General features: G+C 49.8%; 1 protein-coding gene across 1 annotated transcript; it reads right to left on the minus strand.

Annotated features, from left to right (window-relative positions):
• Positions 1 to 226: 226 nt before the first annotated feature.
• LOC135393775 (sialin-like) lies at positions 227 to 19263 on the minus strand. Its single transcript, XM_064624030.1, has 10 exons — positions 19010 to 19263; positions 15226 to 15431; positions 14460 to 14693; positions 14177 to 14360; positions 5932 to 6065; positions 5727 to 5870; positions 5500 to 5632; positions 3251 to 3410; positions 3026 to 3107; positions 227 to 1268 (listed from the first exon to the last, which is right to left on the minus strand). Exons 1-10 carry the CDS (start codon positions 19239 to 19241, stop codon positions 1071 to 1073), a joined length of 1707 nt encoding a protein of 568 aa, XP_064480100.1. The 5' UTR covers positions 19242 to 19263; the 3' UTR covers positions 227 to 1070.
• Between the last annotated feature and the right edge of the window lie 9 nt (positions 19264 to 19272).

Genomic DNA, 19272 nt, shown 5'->3' on the forward strand with positions numbered 1-19272 from the left:
ACCCAACCTCCAGGTCCGCTCAGTTGCCGGGCATCGTATTTCTCCAGACACGGGAATGCCATGCACAGGTCGACATTGGAGGCACACACCTCTCACGGCGACCCAAACTTACTGTGGGAGCGGGCTACTGCAACATGCGATGCGGGGTGCCACTTTCCCGACGCCGGAAGCTCTGGACGCCGGATTGTGCGTGGTCAGTGCGCCAAAAATAAACTAGACACATATCTGGGCTGAACCATTTTGTCTTACAGCCAAATGAAAAACTACACTTTTACGTGCATCATCAGTTAAAAATAAGCGCACCAGTGTTAGAGGGGGGCAATAACGTGCAACACCTTCTCTCCTCGCATTATAAAAGATGGGAGTTACTTTGACGCAAGAGAAACGGAAGTCCTTCGTCGCGTCGTTCGTCATTTATGAGAGTAAGAGGCTGCAATTTACGCTTTTCCAATCCTTCTCAAGAAGGCAGACAATGCGTATAGCGCAATCTCATTGGTCTTCGTGTGCGATTTGTCCAATCATCGTGGGCGATCGTTGGAGGCGGCTCGTAGCGAAGGGCCGCGAAATTCCGTGGCCCGTCAGAGGTCTTTCTGCATTGGCGGACTTCTTTAGAAGGACATTGTCATTTCTTTCCCTCATAAATGACGCACGATGCAACGTATGAATACTATTCCACGTTAGTTGCTCTTTAATCTGACAGTCATGTACTGTACTAGTTTTCGAAATGGTCATCGATCGTCCTTCACGCAACACATATTTCGTGTCACACTGTAAACACAACTGAAAAAAAAAGAAAGAAAGAGAGAAAAGGGAAACATCATGCACTCTCTGCACGTTCAACAAAATTTCACACTTCCTCCTTCCCCTCGGATTACGTTACGAGGTTCTTCTCAAGTCTGAGGGCAACGTCCCCACACGTGTCATTATATCGACAATGGCCACAACGTCCGACATAGGTGGTGTCAAGTTAAATTATGAGAATGTTACGATGATCGATAATGGATGTTCTTAACGAGGAATACCACCACTGTGCAGCATCCAGTCGTACCACAGTCGAGGACCTAAACGACCTAATAAACGTGGACAGTCCCATCGTCTTGTTCACTGTGTATCGCGTCACCATTCGTTAGAATTTCTGTGTCTTCAGGAGGTTCCAACACCGCCCAAGGCTGTACCTCAGCCGATCCGAACAAGACAAAGATCAAACTCCCAATGATGTTGATACCAGATGCTATGTAGAATACCATGTTCCAACGATCCACAGTTTGCTGCAAAATTAAATACAAATAATGAACAACGCGCACCCAAATAAAGGAAGCAATGCACCACTGATGAGTTTCAACACTAGTTTCAACAACAGTGTCAGTAACACTAAGTATTATCCGAATAAAAAAGAAAAAAGGCGGAAGAAAACAGTCTTGGAGCAGGGTGGCTGCCAGTGCAGGCGCCTGCAGCTCCATGTCAGGTTAATAATGAATGGAAAGGGACATACAGGGTCTCCCGCGTAAGTTGAACCAAACTTGCATATTGTAAAAATGCATATTGCTGAGAGTCCTCTGGTGCAAGTCAGGGTATTTCTTGCGCTCCTTATAGTTATTTAATTGCGATTAGTTATGAGATTTCAAAAATAAATTTTTAGAGCCGAGTGTCAATTGGAAGGTTGAAGACCTTTTTCGGAAACCCTGGAATGAGTCTCTTAAGTGAATAAATGAACTATGGCAGTCGTCCAAAAGGCAAGACATTGGCGAATATCGGTCGAGTGCGTTAACCAATTACGCTAGGCTGGCATCTACTAATCGACGACCGGTTGTGCGTTTCGTCATAAGAACAGCTTATAGCTCTTAGGTGGTTCTTTTCTCCACAAATTTGAAAAATCTCCCAGGATTATACGCTGCCGTTTTAGTTAGGCTACGATAAGATGACATGCGTTTAACGTACAACGTTACAAGCAGCCCAGCATCATCTTTGGTGGTAACCCGCCTGGCGAGCGACGACGCCGGACTGCTGCTCTGGTCGCTTTCCTAAAGGAAACGTGGCTTATATCACGCCTATAGTGTAGTGTAGTGTAGTTTTCAACGTCTTAGTCGTGATGCTTTCCGCGTGGTCAACGACGGCGAGCAGTTTTTCATATTCACCACCATACGTTTTAGCCCCACCGAGCGGATATTGGCGTCTTTAGAGTGACACAGTAGTGTGAAGTTATTCCCATTGCGTTGTTGTGGTGCATGGATGTGGAATATACGTCCAAGACAGTCCATGCAAGTGCTAGTGACCAAGGAAGTGCTCTGCAGTCTGATGGATGCAACAATGGAGTCGTCTGTGTTGTGTTTTCTTTCGTGTCTCCATGCCCAGGCTTCTTCAATATGGATGTACCATTCGCATTGGTAAGCGCCATTGGACGATTCCAATTATGGCGTAGTAATAAAATGTTGCGACCTGCAACGGTTGTCTTTATATTCTGTCTCATCCACGCAAATATATGTACATCAAGTTCTTCTCAAAAGGGCACAAGTCCTTGATGAAAGGCGGAGTAAGTACTTCCCTATAAAAGGTCTACGTGCTCTCTCATTACGGGTAGAAATATGCCACCGGTATAGGCACTGCACCAATGATGGTAGAGGTGCTCACCATCTCAGGTGAAAAATTGTCTACCGATAGAGGAGAACAGTTCTACTCAGGCAGAACTGCCTTCTGGGAATGGTAGAACATTTAGGCCCAAGATGAAGCAATATTTCTCATCCTTGAGGTAGACGTGTCTCCTATGTGGATAGGAAAGATAGACTTCTAGAGAAACAACACTTCACCATTTAGGGGCAGAATTTTGCCACTGACAGGGTGGAATTGTCTGGACACCCTGGGGTGGAACTGTTCTACCAATGTGGTAGAAATGAAGGGGTAGCATTGTTTCTACCCCTCATTTTGTACCCAAAAAGGGTTGAGAATCGGTAACAAAACACTTGTACCTCAAAAGGTAGAAAATTACACCTTTTTTTCTAAGAATGCATGTACATGAATGAAAACTTACGTTCTTCTCAGTCAGGTACCCGACAACCATTGGAGTAAATATGCCAGAAATGTTGCAGATCATGTTTGCAAGTCCCATGACGCTGCCTAGAAATATCGATATCGATATCAAAATGGCACGCAAAATTACAAGGAAAGGTTAGTCGCTGACTACTTTGCGTGGCGGTTAAAAAAAAAACTTCATATGTGGTCGTCTATACAATCGAAAAAGTTTCTCTACTTGAACTTGCCTGCAAACTCAGGTGCAAGGTCAACAGGGAGAACCATATCAGCAGCATACACCGTCCCGCTGACAACACTCGACACGAGCAAGAGAGAGCAGACAGACATGACATCACAGCGTGCCCAAGTTATGCCAAGTAGACAGGCCGCTTGTAACAAGAGAGCTGTAAGAATGGATGCTAAGTCAGATCGTCTTTGCCCGGAACTTTTCATACAGTTTTTTTTTTTTTTTTTTTAAGGTGCCGCTATGGAATAAATGTCATGCCTTCAGAATCCTACTGAGTTTATGTCATTGGGCTCGTCCAAAGTAATGCATTTAACGCGGGGATAACGACAAGTTGATTCGGTTGTGCTTGTTTACTGGACTCGAGCAACTCGAGAGCCGACTCTTGCTGGGCAAAAATGCTCTGGTGTGGCTCTCGTGACGTCATCGCGCTGGCAGTGACTCCCGTTCTAAAATTCGAGGAATCAACACTACAGGTGCTCGAAAGTGCCTCCTAGCGACTCTCTTCTCGATGCGAGTCTCTGGGGTCGATGACGTACGATGACTCGAGCTCATGCGTCACGACTCCGATTAGCCGCTTGCGCGAGTTGAATAAACGAAAACAACCGAAGATGAGCGCAAAGAGTTTTTACTTAACTCTCACCATCCAGCTTGCAGGTCGGAGCACGTGACGTATGGTAGAAGAGGAGGCTGAAAAAACGAATGGTGGTGTTCGTTTAATGCAACCGTCGGGACAGCTGGAGTCGCGACGTGTGAAGGTCATAGACTCCAGCGACCCGCATCGGGAATAGAGGCGCTGGGAGTCGATCCTTAAGCACCTCTACTGTTGAATCCTCGGATTTTAGAACCGGAGTCACTGGCACAGGGATGACGGCACGAGAGTAGGCATTTTCGCTCACTAACAGTCGAATGTCCGGCTGCTCAAGTCCAATAAACGAACACAACCAGTGCGTGCCGTGCTCGTGACTCTGGAAGGCCTCTAGTAGAGGCACCTAAGTACGAGGGACGCTGGGTAGAGACGCTTCTTAACGCGTCCATTACAATCTAATCAGTGGCGTAGCCAGACCTCCAAGGTAGGGGGGGCTCGATACGAAAACTCGCCCTACTCCCCCCCCCCATCCCCCCTTCGCCGCTGATCCTGTTCGCGACAACATACACATACTCGTGCACGCCGCAAAATGCGGTTAAAAAAACAGAACGAAAATAATTGATTTGGACGTGCACAATACGATTACATGTATAGGCTGTCATGTCCAATGAAGTGGTGTCACGAGATTGGAAGGATTTTGAAAAGCTCCCACTTTGAAAACCATTCAAGAGTGCTGCTTAGACGCCATGAACTGTAAGAACTTTCGCGATCGTCACACTGTCACCCCCCCTCCCCCCATGTATATATTATTTTCTCCTCGGATTTGCACGATTTCCGTGGGCCGGTCCGTGCCAGGTAGGGGGGGCTCGAGCCCCCCCTAGCCCCCCCGTGGCTACGCCACTGAATCTAATTGTCTCTCACTGTATTCCCTCAAAATATTGTTTCCCTATATGACGAGGAAGTGTCATAAAAATTACTTTCTAATTTTTGACAAGTATGAAGCCATGGGATACCCAGTCTACTAACCCGTCTGGCAACATTGCTCCTCCGAGGCCGATTTCGGTATCCTCCCCACAGCTGCCTTCCAAAAGCGGAGCGGGCTGTGACGCGCACTGCTGCTGGAACGGATTCCAGAACCGCGGGTGACGTTACCTACTCTCGGAGAACCCGAAACTATTAGGAAGTTTTGAGAGTCTTTTTGAAAATTCTTGGAAGGGTTAAATGTTCATTGAAGGTATAAAAAAATTGCGTGTTGAATCTTTGAGCGAGGTTGATTAAGACATCCAATAAAAAGAAAAGAGGAATCTTTTCTTGTGCGTGTCTGTAGTGGCACTTTAAGCCATAGATTTTTACAAAAGATCTATGCGAGTAGCACGGATACTGTGCTTGCAGGAGGGTTGTACAGACATTCTGTGCAACAACAACAACTTTATAATGATGATAATGATCATGAATGGGGTAACCACCTCTCTTGCACAGAATATCTGGTCGTCGTTTAACCAACCCGCAAAATGCTATTTGTGCTGCTATCAGATTTATAAAAATCTATCACTCGATAAAAAAGCACTATGTTACAGTTATGTGTTTTCTTGTTGTTTCTTAAGAACATGCAAGGTCTTGTCTCTCTCTGTATCTGTTTTGTCTCTCTCTGAATACTTACATACTGAAATGTACGTCTTCCGAACACATGTTACAGAGACGGATTTGCCTTCTGTGAGTCTGTCTGCGATGTACGAGAATATGATACCGATGAACAGCTGCCCAATGTTCACCGAGGCACTGAGGAAACTGTTCTGGAATTATACGATGCAAAAATACTTAACGCACGTACAATCTTTTATGACATATACACTATGAAGCTGCAAAAACAAATAAACTTATACTGACGTTCTTGATCTGAAAATGCAAGATGTTCTCCAAATACGTTGGAAGGTTTATGAGAAGGGTATAGAAACTCCAAGAAGTGCTGAATTTTGCAATGGTGTACACCCACACCGATGGGGAGGTCAAAATAGAACGCCACGGCACAGACTGAAAATGGAGAAAGAAAAGAAATCAGAAAGGTGAATCTCACCCCATTATATTGCTTTACCCTGTTGCATGCAAACAACGCTCCTCTGTTCTCCATAATGTAAGCCTTTTCTTCTTCAGAGATATGCGGATGCTTTTCTGGTGCTTCAGAAGCGAGTGTAATCCAGCAAACAAACCAGATACATCCTGCCATTCCTAAAACAAGAATATAAAAGCCCTGTTACCAGTGCTAAACAATGTATTGCAATGGAGCGACCTCTAGTCCCCGTCAAACTTTCAGCATCAAAGTCCTGCTGAAATTACTTCCTGACACCTTTCACACTAAACGTAGCATCAACAGGTTGTCGAAAACCAAGTGTTTGATCGAAACTGAGCATATGGTTGCTTCAATTCCTGCCTTCTTCCATTAGTGATTTCATCGTCCATGTCAGTGTTGTGCCTCGCAGCTGCACGGACGACTTCGAGCCCGCTTTGTGCGGGAGGGATTGCACCAGAACAGAACTGAATTGAACTGAACGTGAACCGGAACTGATGGAAGATACACCTAAAACCGGTTCTTCTTCTTTTTTTTTTTCAGCAGGAGAATGCCACGGATGACAGTAGACAAGGAAAGCACAAATGGTGTGGACAACAAGCAGCCAACAATGAACTGTTCTTAAAATCCCGGGTCCGGGGATGTGAAGAAAAAGTTAAGTCTGCGTAGTATCGGTGGCTGCACCGTCTTACGGTATGGGTGCATTACTTCCACAGGAAGATGCAGATCGTCGAAAACGCTTTGTAGCATACGCATCATCACTCACATCCGCCGAACAGCGCTATGCGCAAGTCGGGATTGACACCTTCGTGGTCGTTTGGGTTTCGCCCTGTCGTCTTGGGACGACGTTTTCACGCGGAGACAGATAACAAGCTTTTGGTCCCAATTCTCTATGAAGTTAATTGGGGAGCACACACGAGCTCGGGAGTACGCGAGTTCCGACCATGGGGTGCGATTCTATTCCTCATGTTCCAGACAAACTATACTTTGGACGTAACGCGAATTCTAGAGGCCGAAGGAACAATTAAGACACGGACAACGTCTAAGCTTGACCAACGCCCAAGCAGGGACGGATCTAGAGGGGGTCAAGATGTCCTGACCCCTCCCCTCAAATTTCCGTCTTCACATAGTGTTCATTTGACCCTCGATCGCGTTATCGAGCACGCGGTCTATGGCTGAACTCCCTCCTCAGAAAAATCTTGGATACGCCCCTGCACCCAAGCAATGATCTGACAGACGGCAGTCCAATAAAAGTATCGGGACTCGAACCAACACCTTTATGATCCCCGGTCTGGTGTGCAACCAACTACACTATATTGACATCGCGCTCTCGTCAATGTAGCATACTTATGACGACCGATGCCTTGTCACGCATACCTGTTACCATCGCAGGTGGACCTGAAAGCCGTGCTACTAGAATACGATTGATGTTCTCAAATCTCACTGTTGATCCTCTTCTGGTCACTGCCAGGTCATTGCCGGGGATACGGAAGAGACAGACCACTCTGACTGCTCAAAGGCAGACTGCTCAGGCATTGCCCATGAACCATTGCAGAACTCGGTATCTGCTCGTTGACAAGATATTCCACGGGGTGCAACGGCCCTCCAGCTTCCGCAATGATCTGCCCATCGTCGACGGACTTATTTTGGAACGAACGAGGCCAATCATCCCTTCAGCAATGCGACGATACTCGAGATCCTAGAACGTTTGCATGTCGGCAACCAACAGATCGTCCAGAGCACGAGTGTCTGGCTGGTGGTCTGGCATCAGCCAGCACATCCCAGACATCGTGACAAAGTGTCCAACATGGCAGTTGTACCGAAGACCTGGAACCAAGCCTCTGCTCAGAGTGAGCTTCCCTCACGACCTTGGCAGGAGTGGACATCTACGAAAACAAACGCAAGTATCTGATCAGTGCGAGCTACTTTTCCAAGTTATTAGATCTAAAGGACCTCCCATAAACCCCGACCGCCGACGTGATCGCGACGTTAGGACCAGTCTTTGCATGTCATGGAGCATACTCTAGAGGTGAGCAGCCTTCAGAGCTAAGACTAACTGTAAGGTCTAAACCTGTGACTATACGTAGACATTTTATCTACGCCTCCATCGTCGCCAGTCCGAAGAACCAGTTGAATAACGCTTTGTGCTCGCGGGCGCCAGCTGCTTTACTGGAACTCCGCCAGTCGTGACCCATATTGTCAATGAAAGTTGAAAGTCACTGAAAAGGTTAGCCAGCTGTAGGAGTCGAACCCACATTGATGGGTTCGACTCCTACAGCTGGCTAACCTTTTCAATGACTTTCAACTTTCATCGTTAATTTCTTAGGCAAATTGAGGCTTTGTGTGTACTTGTCCCTTCTATGTTGTTCCAGCCTCAGAACATCAGTTCTCCCATATTGTCAGCTCGTTTCCTTGTGTTAGGAAGGTAAATATTCCATAGAAGTGGAAGGAGGTCATGTACTCAATCTAAAAATGTAAGAATTATAAAATCCTTTGGGCTAGAAGTTATTTTATATGCATTTCAACAACCCCATCTGATGCACTTCTAGCGCAGGGGAAACACGAGAATGCTAAGCCTAACGGATTCGAAACTTGCCACCTTGCAATAGGTAGGGTCGTTGAATTGGGGTAGATCACCTCACTTTAGTGAGGTTAGGGTAGGGATGTAGTATATATCCTTCTTCCACTTCTATGCAATATTTACCGGATGTAGTTCCGTATCGGGACCACTGGCTTTCTTAAAGAAGAAAGAATTAAAACAAAAATCGAACGCTTTTACGTCAGAGAGGAACTAGTTATTAACGAATTTAAACAGGAATGACCCTCGTACATTGCGTGAAACTTATAAAAATTGCATTTTATCACCCATTTCTTGAAAGCGATCCGCCAGCTTTACTGAGGGCCTTCTGATCTAACCAGAGGCACAGTCTCGACCCCGCACCGCCAGACCCCACAACCTGGACTAACCTCAGGTGTAATTCCGTATCGGGACCGTTCCACTGCCCCGGCATTCTCCTTCCGTTGCATCCTGTGCGATTTGCACCTGTAGAGCGAGAAATGAGGCGACCAGGCTCTACTGAGGTTGATGGGTTTAATGACGGTTAATGGCGATGAACCGAAAACGAAAGCTCGGGTCACGCGCAGTGCTGCGCGTAACCGATGGCGGTGCTGGTGATGATTATGACGCTGCTGCTACAGGGCTCCCCCCCGTGGCGGATGACAAGGCTGGCGAGGAGGGCCGAGGTTGGCGGAAAGGTCGGGCACCGAGGCTAAGGAGTGCAGGAGCCGGACCCGAGGCGGCGGGCGGCTCGTAGTGTGAGAGCTGCGGCGCCCAATGCACTCGACGTGGAGGGGGAGGAATGCTGGAGACAGGAGCTGAGCACGGACGTAGGGAGGGCTGGTCGGGCGATACCAGAGGTGCAGACTCCAGGAATGCGGGCTTAAGCCTGTCGATGGCCACAGTGTCAGGTCCCCGTGGAAGATCGAGGCGGAAAAACTTCCCGGCTCGCGAGATGACCCTGTAGGGGCCGTCATAGGGAGGCTGCAAGCTGGAGCGCACAGAGTCCCGGCGGACGAAGACGTGGGTGGCTTGATTAAGGTCGGGGCTCACGAACACGCGTGTTGCGGGAGCGGAGCGGGTAGGCGTGGGCTTGAGGTCTCGGAAGAGCTGGCGGAGACGGTCGATGTAGGAGGAAGGGTCGTGCACGAGCGGGGCCGATGGGGTGAAGAATGCTCCGGGAAGGCGGAGCGGGCAGCCGTAGACCATGTGGGCCGCGCTGCAGTCATCCTGGCGGATCGCGGCGCGAAGGCCAAGCAGGACGAAGGGTAGACGCTCGGGCCAGGTTGTGTCGCCGTGGTCAGTGGCGCGAAGGGACGCCTTGAGCTGCCGATGAAGGCGCTCGACCAGGCCGTTGGCAGCCGGATGGTAGGCCGTGGTTCGGATGTGATGGGTTCCGAGGGCGCTGCACAGGTGACGGAAGAGGGCCGATTCAAACTGGCGTCCTCTGTCCGTGGTTACAGTGGACGGGACGCCGAATCGGGAAACCCAGGAGAAGAGGAATGCGTGGGCCACCGTCTCTGCCGTGATGTCAGGAATCGGCGTTACCTCCGGCCAGCGGGTAAAGCGGTCGATGCACGAGAGCAGGTAGCGGTAGCCTTTGGCCAGAGGAAGCGGGCCGACCAAGTCGATGTGGACCTGGTCGAAACGTGCATCTGGCGGAAGGAACCGCGATGGAGGCGAGATGGTGTGGCGGTAGATTTTGGACCGCTGGCAGGCCAGGCAGGCCCGCGCCCAGTCACGGACATCGGCATTCATGCGAGGCCATATGTAGCGCTCTGCGACGATCTTTTGCGTGCCGCGCACGCCAGGGTGGGACAGCGAGTGGAGGGCGTTGAAAACATGCCGGCGGAAGGCCAGGGGAACGAAAGGGCGCGGGGTACCAGTAGAGGTGTCGCACCATAGACTTGCCGTGGAACCGGGGAGCGAGAAGTGGTGGATGAGGCGGGGGATGAACGAAGGGCGGCGAGCTCTTGATCAGCCTGTTGCGCCTGGGCGATGCCGTCCAAATCGACCGCGGGGGGCGGATGGAGAGCATTGACGTCCGGCCGCGAGAGTGCGTCGGCAGCGGCATTGTCTTCGCCTGCGACGTGTCGCACATCGGTCGTGAACTCGAAGAGGTAGCACATGTGGCGGGTTTCACGAGGCGAGTGGTTGAGGGAGGCCGATCGCAGGGCGAACATGAGAGGCTTGTGGTCGGTGTACAGCACAAACGGGCGGCCCTCGAGAAAATGGCGGTAGTGTCTGCATGCCAGGTAGGCGGCGAGGAGCTCACGCCCGAAGGTGCTGTAGCGTGTTTCGGCTGGCGAGAGGCGTTGGGAAAAGAAACCGAGAGGTTTCCAGTGGCCATCCTGACGCTGCTGCAAGACTGCGCCGACAGCAGCAGTGGAGGCGTCGACGAACAACGCTGTCTCGGCGTCAGGACGAGGATGGTGGAGCAGCACAGCATCTGCCAGGGCCTGCTTGACTTCTACGAACGCGCGTTCTGCTGCCGGTGTCCACTCCAGAGGGGCAGCACGGGCCTCTTTCGGATGGTCAGCGCCGAGAGCTGCGTAGAGAGGCTGGAGCAAGGCAGCACAGCGAGGCACAAAACGTCGGTAGAAAGTCACGAGGCCGAGGAATGAACGAAGTCCTTTGCGAGAAGTGGGGGCAGGAAAGTCTCGGATGGCCTGGACCTTGGATGCGAGTGGCCGGATGCCTTGCGGGGTGATGGTGTGTCCCAGGAACGTAAGGGTGGTAACGCCAAACTCGCACTTCGCGGCATTGATGGAGACTCCGTAGTCCTCCAGGCGCGAGAACAGGGCGCGCAGATGGGCGCGATGAGCCTCCGGAGATGGACTTGCGACGAGGATGTCATCCATGTATGCGAATGCGAAGTCCAGGCCGCGGAGCACTTCGTTGATGAATCGTTGGAATGTCTGCGCAGCATTACGCAGGCCAAAGGGCATCCGCACGTATTCAAAGAGGCCAAAAGGGGTGGTTATAGCAGTCTTCGGGATGTCAGGGGGATGGACGGGAATTTGGTGATAGGCTTTGATGAGGTCTATCTTGGAGAAGATGGTCGCTCCGTCAAGATTCGCGGTGAAGTCCTGAATATGGGGAAGCGGGTATCTGTCCGGTACCGTGACGATGTTGAGTGCACGGTAGTCCCCACATGGGTGCCAGTCACCAGGTGTTGCTTTGGGCACCATGTGGAGAGCGGAAGACCACGGGCTGGAGGAAGGCCGAATGATCCCCAGTTCGAGCATGTGCTCAAATTCCCTCTTGGCAATGACGAGGCGCTCTGGAGCCAGCCGTCTGGGGCGAGCGAAGACAGGGGGGCCCCGTGTCACGATGTGGTGAGTGACGCTGTAGCGAGGTGGGCAAGAGGCGTGAGATTGGCGCAGGACAGCGGGGAACTCCGTGACAATGTCGGCGAAAGCAGTGGGCAACGGTAGCCGTATGGTGGGACTAATGGCGGCTATATGCGCTGGGGCTCCATAAACGTGCAAAGAAGTAGTGTTGTCGACGAGGCGCTGGCGTCTAATATCCACAAGAAGGTCGAAATGGTGGAGGAAGTCGGCGCCAAGGATTGCGAAGGGGAGGTCGGCGATGGTAAAAACCCAACGAAATACTCTGCGCAGGCCGAGGTCAAGGGTGACGGAGCGTTGACCGTAAGTTGAGATGGTGGACTTGTTGACTGCCTGCAAAGCCAAGTCTGGTTGTCGGTGTCGTTTTTCTGCGGGGGTTGGTGGAACGACGCTCACGTCAGCCCCGGTATCCACCAGGAAGCGACAGCCGGACACGCGGTCCGTGATCCGGAAGAGCCGGCTGTTGTCGCCCCCAGCCATGCCAGCCGTTAATGGTTGGGGGGAGCGTTTCCCGGCCACGAGCAAGGGGCCTGGCAGTTCCTTGCGGCATCGCCGAATTTTCGATGATACCAGCAGAAGTGGTGCTGAGAGGGCGAAGGAGACCGTTGACGGGATGGCGAGCAGCGACGGCAAAACGGGCGCCGAGGGGAACGTGGTCGCTGCGGGGGAATGGCGTCCACCCGGTTCACCAGGACCGCCACCGCAGTCTGGAGTTGCTGGAGCGACGTGCTGATGGCATTGATTGCAACGTCCACCGGTGGAGGGGAGGTGCGGGGGGCCAGGGCGGCAACGGCTCCTGGAGATGGAAGGCCAGCAAAATCCGTCATCACGTTCGGGTCACCAGTTGTAGAGCGAGAAATGAGGCGACCAGGCTCTACTGAGGTTGATGGGTTTAATGACGGTTAATGGCGATGAACCGAAAACGAAAGCTCGGGTCACGCGCAGTGCTGCGCGTAACCGATGGCGGTGCTGGTGATGATTATGACGCTGCTGCTACACACCCCTTCACGACCCCGTCAGCAAAGACCGCCAGCAGGAACAAATACCATCCGTGCACAGGGCCTTGGCAGCGTCACTCCCACTGCTGAAGCAAGTGAGCCACCGTGCCCGTCCTCTTTACAGAGGCCTTATACACCGCGGCGCCCATCATTCCCTGGCGTTCTTCCCCTGCCGGCAGCGACATTAGAGCGTTGAGCTCGCCCACTGGTCGCGGTAATCGCGACAGGGAACGCCATCGCACCATGAGCCTGCTGCCCAGCAGTTGGTCCTTGGGCTAACACTGCCACCACACTCATCATCAAGCATAGTCTTCTTCGCTGCAGGCCCTCTCTGGAGCCGACGATCCTCTCAGGACGATTGCCCCACCCTCCTCCCAAATCCTCACTGCACTCTGGAGCAGCTTGACAACCTCACCCCCATCCCCACGAGAAACGTCAGCGGTCACGTCAGTCCGAACTTCCCTCCGCACCTCGACTTCACCCATCCTCCCTCCAACTGCCGAGTCATCATAGCCGGACACACCTGCATGGACGCCTGTGTGTCCAGGCAGGGGAGTATCTCGGGAATGGTAGTGGTACTGTGATGTCACACGTAAGGTTTGTCTACGCAGTGTGGCCATGTTGCACGTGCCGCAAGGTAGGACTGCGGATAATTTGGGGTTCTAACCTGGGGTTCTTTTGACGTGCGCCGGAAATCTCCGACACACAGTAGGCGCATTCTTTTCGCTAGCACTGGATTGCACTACCTTGGACTCCGTGCAAGACGGGTTATCGGGTGCTGCACTGTCCTGCTGAAAGGAACTTTATTAGTAATGCCTTCCTTTTCAACAGGAAAGTGCAGCACGGAAATAACCCAGTTCGGATCTAGTGCAGGAGGTGCAAGCGAAAGAATGCACCCAGCATCTGTGGAGGCCTATCGATTCCAGCCGCAGACGACGACGAGGATGAAGACGTGCCTCTGCTGCCGCTCTCCACTGCACCTGCGCGCAAAGCCATACCGGCATTGTCCTAGCGTGAGACCACGGACAACTGCCGACTTGGACATTACAACATCGCTGGTCAGGACTCGTGCAGGGGAACATCATCTCCTCTACAAGCTCAGAGAAGTGCCCTCATCGGTGCTCGCACTAAAGCTCAAACGGATACGCCTCCCAAGAGCGACCATTGCGATATGGAAGCCCCGATGAATGCTGCGTGTGGAACCGAAACGTTTTTCATATTGGTTTTCGTACCGTGTTAGCAGACCGTTGATAACGTTTCCGAAGCATCGTATAAATCAACGAATGAGATACTGGGCAAGAACGAATTCGTCTAGTTGCCCCGTGGTACGCTTGCTTGGAGCGTGAACGCATCGTTGCCGCACTAACCTGTAGTGTAGAACACTGAGGGCCATCCACCATCAAATCCATTCTCGCACAACACTGCTGACACAGGCAGGGTCACGACAGTTCCGACCAGAGCACCAACATTGCAGAGAGTCATCAGGAGGTTTCTCTCCTGAACTGGGGCCCATCGGGCTAGCAGTGCGTATAGCGATGGGTAGATGAGTCCCTGACAAAAAGGAAACATCACATGCGTTCTCGATGCGTTTCTGAAATCATTCTGTCGAGAAAAGTACAGCGTCTGCGAAGGTTGTCGTGTATGTCTTACCTGAGCTAATCCTTCAAGGGCGCGTAGCGCATAAAAGGCATAGACGCTCCACCGCACCACAGGAGCGGTGGCGATTGTGAGCAAAGAAGTAAGTAGCATGGCAATTCCGAACAGGAGTTTGTTATTCACATTCTCCGCAAGCCACCCTCCCGGGAGCTGGGTTATGGTATATCCATAGAAGAAAGCATCTAGTACGTATCCTTGCGTTACTTCGTCCCAGACGAACTCTCCGTCCTGCAGAACAATAATGCAAAATTTGCTACAATTATTGGGTAAATGGACGTCGCGCCAGTCCGGTTCATGGCTCTACTTTAGGTAGCCTCCAGACTGTCTTATAGTACCTAAATATTTAACAATGAAGCGTGCTCCCTGTATGTACAAAGACAAAGTAGGCAAGATCACAACAGCATATCAAGATTTGGTAAAAAGCCCACCAAGAACAAAATTCAGTTGAGTGATTTGGAAATCTTGGTGCCCTTGCGGAGCTCTGACCACGCCCACTATTTACGCAAAAACATCTGTTCCTGCTCTTCTGATGGAGCTACACTGCGATGCTTTTGCGTCACGCTGAGGTGGAGCCTCTAGTGGAGACTCCACTAATCTTTGGATACAACTCTCGAATAACTAAGGATCGATAAGGACAAAAGAGGCAATCGGAAGCCACCACGAACAACATCATAAAAGTTTTAAGTCCCTTAATAAACGGCTATAACCATATATAACCAGGCTATATAATCATTGCCTACAAAAGAGCCAATGTTCTCACCAGTTCGAAGATGTAAGTCCTGTTACTTGAAGTGGCGTTGTGATCGGCGGGACATCCAGTCTCCAATTGCGATGTGCCATTCTGCGCTATGGCCGTGTTGTTGACCATGGCTATGATTGCCACGTTCAAGTTGACTCGCATCGCATAGGTCAGAAATAACGCGCAGAAGAGAAGGAGAACTGTGAGGTACCGGTATCGTACACATGCTAGAAGCATAGATTGAGAAATTACCCGTCAAAAAGAACTCGTTACAAGTTACCGTGTGCAAAATGTAACTAAGTTAATAACGAAGTTCTTCAGCCTGAAATGTAACTCGCAGTTACTGAGTTACTTAAAAAAAAAGAACGAGTTACTTCCAAGCTACTTCGTACACAAAATAGCATTACGCAGGTGCAGTGCGCGTGAGCAGTTGAGTTAAACCTTGAGTTGCCTGCGGAGGAGTGCAACACGCTTAGATCGTTTTCGTTGATGTCCAACAATAGACCTCTCCCTGTTTGTAAACAAATGACGTTATAGTGTTCGAGAGCGCCAAAATTTGGTAGAATTGAACTACGCTCGAAGCTAGAGGTGAATAAGGTCGCCCCCGAAAGCCACGCTCTTGAGGGGATTACGATATGGTCCCTTAAAGGGACGCGACCCTCGGTCCTACTTTTCTTTCAATGCGAGGCAGCGACCAAGTGCCCGTTCGTGAAACCCAGCCCTCTCCCTCCGATTTGTTTCGGTTTCAGTCTGCCTACCAATGCCATGATGACGTTTCTCTGGTAGAGGTATATTCGAACGCTTTGCATCTTTACTCCCTGTGGTCGCACAATGATTCAGCTTCATTGCAATGGCAGCGGTTCTTACTTCTTGAACAAAATACTGTCATTGATTGAATATCACGTTTTATGGTAAAAAATGCCACGGAGGAACCGGAGAGAAAGCAAGAAAATATGTGGATGTGAGTGAAAAGCGAGTTAAAAGTAACTTGGAACTTGACTTAAGTTACTTTGGCAAAGTTACCCGAAAAAGGAACGAGTTCCTCTGAAAGTTACAACGGCGCAAAAGTACCGAGGTAAGTTACCAAAAAAAGGAACTTAGTTACAGTAACGAGTTACCTCGAACTCTGGCTGGAAGTAAATGGAATACCTCGTTAACATTGAAGCAACAAGAGGAAAAGAAACACAGGTTTAGCTGCATTTAAAGTTTAAAAAATGTGATAATTCGTGATGTTACGACCCGGAACAACTTGTTGATCATGAGCAACGCCACAGTGTTCGGTCTGTGGAGTAATGTTGCCCGCCCATCCCTTCGTGGAAGCAAATTTCATTGGTTGCGGATCATGCAGGGAAAAAAAGAAAAAAAAAACTGGGATCACCTCAGTGCTCATTTAACTTGCCTAGCAATCTCCGCAAACAGCACATAGTGAGTAGTACACAGACTAGTTTCTATCCCCTGTGTGACAGTGTTGGCTTGACGTGTCTCTCCTTTGATGCTCGCGAAAGACTGTGTGGCTAAGCAACTTGTGTATTGCCATCAAGTAGCTGGCGTCCTCGGTCGAGTTCGAAGCGGTAATTTACGGTTCAGCAGACAAAGAAAGAAAGGAAAAGAGTAGTGGTACCACAGGTTGTCCCATCGTATTTCGTCCACGGCAGCACAAGTTCACGCCGTTGGCAAGATGTCAAGTCTTGCCCACCATAGAGGAGGGCCGATCTTAGAGGCTACATTTAGATATATTTATTAACTTGAGCTGCGACGTCCAAATTTATGAGCGTCTTGAAACTGCTACAAGCCGTGTTCTTTGAATGAGTTTTTGGATGTGGCGGCACAACAGATACTGGAACAGGAGATGCTTCTGCTCTCGCTGACAAAGAAGTGTGTCACGGAACCTTCACCTTCGCAGCACTATATGACTACTTGACGACCGTCAACCCCAATGTGGATTTCTTCACCCCTCGTGGGGCGGACAGACCATACGACTCCACCTCACTCGTGCACCTCACAGGGTACAGAGAATGAGGAAACGTAGCTCCCCGCACTATTCCAACTGTGGCACACTAGCGGACAATGAGCACATTCACTGCGTTGCACATCAACTGCCGAAATCGTGTTCATAATGAGGATCACCACGGGACCGTTAACTCCTGATGTCGTGGTTGGGTCCATCATCCCAGCTCCTAGTCGTCGACGCATTCTCACAGATGAGTGATGGGCTTCTCGTCTTTGACTGTCTCCGTGACGATCTCGTGGCTGAGGTGTACTCCTGGGGGCACCGAACAGCGACACATGTGGTTCGTAGCTTTTGCCTGTAACAACACCCTCCCACTTTCCTGTTTGCGTATATATTTAATTTGATTCAATTCAATTTCAAATTATATGCATCACAGAAGTGTGTTAGCTGTTTTCTAGTTCATCGTTATCCATACCGATTATAAATCTCTATCGTTTCGTTACTCTAATTGCTAACTTGGTCATCTCTAGCCAAACGATTTGTCAGCAGCGGGTCCCCACACTAGTGAATACCTACGGGACCTCTATATGTAAATTGTACACCTCTTGTACTATAGTGTTTTCTCAAATAAACCTGAATCTAAATCTGATTCTTGCAATAATACAATACAGGAAGCGGCCAAAAAGCAACAGAAATGCCGCGTGAAGAGGACACGCCCCCTTAGAAACCCGGTTCAGACTCAGAGACACAACAAATAAAATAAAGATACGAACAGAATAACTAAAATAACATGTAATAGCAAGTGTATACTAGATTCAAGGTAAAACAATGAAAGAAAAAAAAAAGGTGCCCCGTCATATTCGCGAGTAAAAAATCGCGACTGTCAATAATCGCGACAAGTCAAAATCGCGACTAAGCCATATGCAGGGTGTCCCAGTGAAAAAAGGCCAGGGGTTAAAATAAAGACAGAGACTGAGCGAGGTTAGGTCAGGAGAACCTTTTACGTATTTCACACGTTGGGGAGTGGGTCAGTTCATGTAGAGTATGCACCCGTCGAGACTGACCAAGGTTAGGTCAGGAGAGCCTTTTACGTCCAGTAACTGATGGTTAGTTGGTGTCTCATACCGTCTCAGCGACTGACCCTACCTGTCGCACTGCTATAGCACACGTGCAAAGACAAAACAACGACACGTCCACAATACAGTGTCGAGCAAACCACCGAAAAATCTGAGGCACACCAATGCATGTGCAAGAACAAACGCCGTGGAAAGTTTTCAGAAAGCAACATGCAAGATGCGGATGACAATCAGAAATTGTGAAAGGAAATTGCGTGATCACTTAAGCGTGGAAACACAGAAAATACATTACGACGATGACGAAAATTAATTATTTAACGAGATACCGATGCAGTACAACATCCATGTTCCTCCACACCAACAACAATTCGTCATTTGTATATATAAAGAGCTCTGACACACAATGGCACGCTGACACGCAAAATGTAAACATCTAAAAGCTGCGTTAAAATGCGTCAAACCACACTCTCACACAGAGGACGCGTATTTCACAAATCAGCGATGGCACGTTCGAAGTTCAAGGTCCACAGCTGAATATAAGATGACGCAAAACAAAATGTGCAATACTGCATGCGTTTTGTCCGCTTCACCTTGCGCGCCATCTTTATCAAATATGGATCTTAACCAATTTGCCGGTCTTTGCACACCAAATACGAAGTTCCAAGTGTTCTCAAATCAGCCAGAAAACACAAAAACCAAAGCACTGCTGTCAAATATATCCACTGCGCAGAGCAGCCATTGCTTGTCCTCAACAAGAACACAAAAGAAATGGACTTACTCATTTTTCTTTTTCTCATGCGTACTGAAAAGAAAACGCTGTCATTGCTGGCATCAAATTCATCCATGTTTCCCGTTGCCTCGTCAAGTGCGGGTGTTGCCAAGGTGTTCCTTGGCAGATGGCTTACGCACCGCACGCGAAGGGACTGCGGGACACGCTGGAACAGAAACGCCATCCAGAAAGATGGAAAGGGATTCGCTTGGTGGGGTCTTGAACAGATAAGAGATTCCATGTCGTAAAGACAACAGGCGAAGGCTATAGTG

This window comes from Ornithodoros turicata, chromosome 5 (genome assembly GCF_037126465.1).
Source record: "Ornithodoros turicata isolate Travis chromosome 5, ASM3712646v1, whole genome shotgun sequence".
Classification (NCBI taxonomy): Eukaryota; Metazoa; Arthropoda; class Arachnida; order Ixodida; family Argasidae; genus Ornithodoros; species Ornithodoros turicata.